At 51.0% G+C, this 3,115-nt stretch overlaps 1 protein-coding gene across 3 annotated transcripts in view; it reads left to right on the top strand.

Annotated features, from left to right (window-relative positions):
* Positions 1-1,499: 1,499 nt before the first annotated feature.
* EGFL6 (EGF-like-domain, multiple 6) overlaps positions 1,500-3,115 on the top strand; it is a 71,721-nt gene continuing 70,105 nt past the window's right edge. For 2 of the 3 annotated variants that reach the window (XM_011994845.1, XM_011994844.1), the window contains exon 1: positions 1,500-1,853. In XM_011994845.1, the coding sequence (XP_011850235.1) occupies positions 1,780-1,853 (74 nt within the window). In that variant the 5' untranslated portion in view covers positions 1,500-1,779. The remainder of the gene's footprint in view (positions 1,854-3,115) is intronic. The other variant, XM_011994846.1, reaches the window with a different exon arrangement.

Raw genomic sequence — 3,115 nt, 5'->3', positions numbered from 1 at the left:
ATTACCTTATTCATGATACTCACCTGACATTTGAATCTGCCAATAAGTGAAAAGATGAGAAAAGAGATTGATATAACAGCAACAGAGCCCAGTGGGGAAAAGCCCTAGTTTCCAATTCTGGTTCTGTACTTGTTAGCTGTATGACCACCGGCAAGCTGCTTAACCTCTCTGACTCACTTTCTTGACACTTCAAACATGGGGGAACTAATGGTCTCCATCCATAGGCTTGTGGATGTTCAATCAGATGACATATGTTAAGTGTTTAGGACAATGTCTGACACTACTAATTATGAGCAGCTCAATGGTCTAACTAGTTACTGACCAAGGATACTGAATCCATGGGGATACCTTCAACTGTAAAATAGAAGACCCAACTAAACATGGCTTGCACCAATAAGAACATCTATTATAATGTAAAGCAAGATTCTGCAGCAAGAATCTTCCCCTCCCTACTTCTCACATTTCATTGACCAGAATTAAGGCATATGCCTATAAAACCATGAATCAAGCTTCCAAACAAGACAAACCTCCTCTTTCTCTGTATCCTTTTTCATTTCATTTCTCACACCGGGTCACTGTGTGTCAGAGGACTATTACAGTAAGCCTCAGTAGATTGGCTGGTGCCAGGCGACCTTAGCTGAGCTCATTCATATATATGTGGACTGGGTAATATACATGAGGCTTCACAGAGTAGCTCTGCTTCAAGCTATAGATCTGCGGATTGATGAGGTAGCTTTTTCACCTGTTTCTCGTTCTCCTTGGACTACCAGGCTAGGTGGTGCAAGGTCTTCTCGTGTCCATGATAGAAGGTCAGGTGTGTTAAGACCTAGGTTTGGAACTGAAACACTGCAACTTTTCTGCCCTTAAACCATTGATCAAACAAGTCACACAGCCAAGTCCGAAGCCAAGGTGTGGGGTCATAGTGTCTCCCTACCATGAAGTCAAAGGGTGTGTACGTAGGAAGGACAGAAAGGGACCAGTCATTCATTCTACTGTAACACGTTGTCAGAACAAAGAATGTGTCAGTACCCAAATGAATCTGAATTCATATAGCATTCATGTTTCTGCCATGAATTTCTGCACTGGTTACTATATTGGGATATCATCTGGGTTTCCATGTAAGCAAGCTGTTGCAAATGGGCCTGAGAGATTACTTGCCAAATGACAGGGTTGCCCAGAATTTAGTGATCTTTCAGCTCTAGCATCCAATGATTTGCAGTTTGCAGAAGAAAACCGGGAGAACGTGAAAACCCAAAGAGAAGTGAGAGAGCATGTCTTAGGAACCTGCATCCTTCCATCCTGCTTCGACTTCTCAACTAAATTCTTAAGTCCTGGAGTGCAGGTATCACTGAAATCTGCCCCATGCCTGAAATAGATGGCCGTAGATGGTGACTCTGACAAACGTGAATTGACCTGAATCTGGGGGAAGTTTCTGGGTGAACAGAGCGCGCGGAGGATGCGCGGGTCATGCTGGAGGCGGGTCCCAACCAGATGTGCACGGCCCGCCCCGCCCTCCCTCGCTCACCCGGTCCAGCTTCATCCGCAAAGGAGCGTCGGCCAGGCTTGTCAGGGCGCCCCCAGCCCCTCCCCAGGCCGCGAGCGCCCCTGCCGCGGTGCCCGGTCTCCCCTCCCAGCCCGCAGGGACAGCACGCGGTAACTGCGAGTGGAGCAGAGGACCCGAGCGGCCGAGGAGAGAGGAGGCGGCGGCTCAGCTGCTACGGGGTCCGGTCGGCGCCCTCCCGAGGGGGCGCAGGAGGAGAAGGGAGGACCCGCGCGAGAATGCCTCTGCCCTGGAGCCTTGCGCTCCCGCTGCTGCTCCCCTGGGTGGCAGGTGGTTTCGGGAACGCGGCCAGGTGAGTGTCTGGCGATTGGCTTCCCCCCACCCCCGGCCTGAGCTCCCGCTTTGGGGCCCCACGTCTTTGCAGGCACCCCCGCGTGTATGGGTGTGAGTGTGCACGTGTGCCTGTGCGCGCCGCGACGGGATTTAACCTGGATACCAGGCCTGGAGCGCCCACGGGCTTTCCTCCCTGCTCTCCTGTGGCGGGGCTTTGCACCTAGTTAGTTCCTTTTGCATCAGCTGTGCCCCACCTGGCTGTTGCAGGTGGAGGGAGGCTCTGGGCGCAGACCCGTGCGTGCGGGCTTGGTGGTCTGCAGACCTGCTGTAGGGGCAGGTGTGTGAGGGTTGGACCAATATGCGTGTCGGTGGGTGGGTTCTGTATCTGTGCGATTTTGTGTTTTCCACTCTATTCACAGGACACCAAGTGCTTGTCAGTCGCTAGTTTTGCTGGGGAAGGAGGGAAAGAAACCGAGGACGATAAAGCATTTACTGTTCTTGGGCTGAGCCAGCCGGGCTGCTCTCCTCAACTGCTCTCTGATTAGGGTTGATGAACTGGAAAGGAAGGACGCGGTTGTCAGATGACAACCATTCTCATTCTTGCTATGGCAATGCAGACTCGGAAGCCGTTCCCTACTGCCCTTAAGCTTAGCTGAGACCTGAAACATTTTTTTCCAGAGATCGTCAAAGACGCTTAGTAAATGCACGCTTACATGGTGACTGTTGACCTGGCACTGTTCTAAGCACTTCAGGACTATTAACCTAACCAAAGCTCATAACGGATCTGTGTGTAATGTACTATTATCATCATCTCTGTGTTGTAGAAGAGAAAAACGAGGCACAGAGAGGTGAAGTAATTTGCCTGAGGAAGCACAGCCAGTAAGAGATGGAGCCAGGGTGCAAACCTAGGTATTCTGGCCCAAAGTCTCTGTTCTTCACCAGGGCACTAGGGCAGACTTCCGGCAACGGAAGGTTTTCTGGTTCTCTGACTGTGATGTCTTGCTTTCTACTTAGGTGTCCGCTAGAATATGGTTTTTCCACCGCAGCATTATTGGCCTTTTGGGCTGGGCTGGATAATTATTTGTTGGGGTGATGTGCTGCCCTGTGCATTGTAGGATATTTAGCAGCACCTGTGGCTTCTACCCACTAGATACTAGTAGCAACCTTGACCCCACCCCCAGCCCCTATCCCAATGTGCAAATAAAGTTGAGAACTACTGATCCAGGTGGTTTCTGGACCCTCACTACCCCTAGTGTGGTCCTCAGACAAGCAGCATGGGTA

The sequence above is a fragment of the Mandrillus leucophaeus genome, unplaced genomic scaffold, assembly GCF_000951045.1.
Source record: "Mandrillus leucophaeus isolate KB7577 unplaced genomic scaffold, Mleu.le_1.0 Scaffold462, whole genome shotgun sequence".
Taxonomy (NCBI): domain Eukaryota; kingdom Metazoa; phylum Chordata; class Mammalia; order Primates; family Cercopithecidae; genus Mandrillus; species Mandrillus leucophaeus.
Note: the sequence above shows the minus strand (reverse complement) of the source record. Positions and strands in the feature narration are given on the sequence as shown.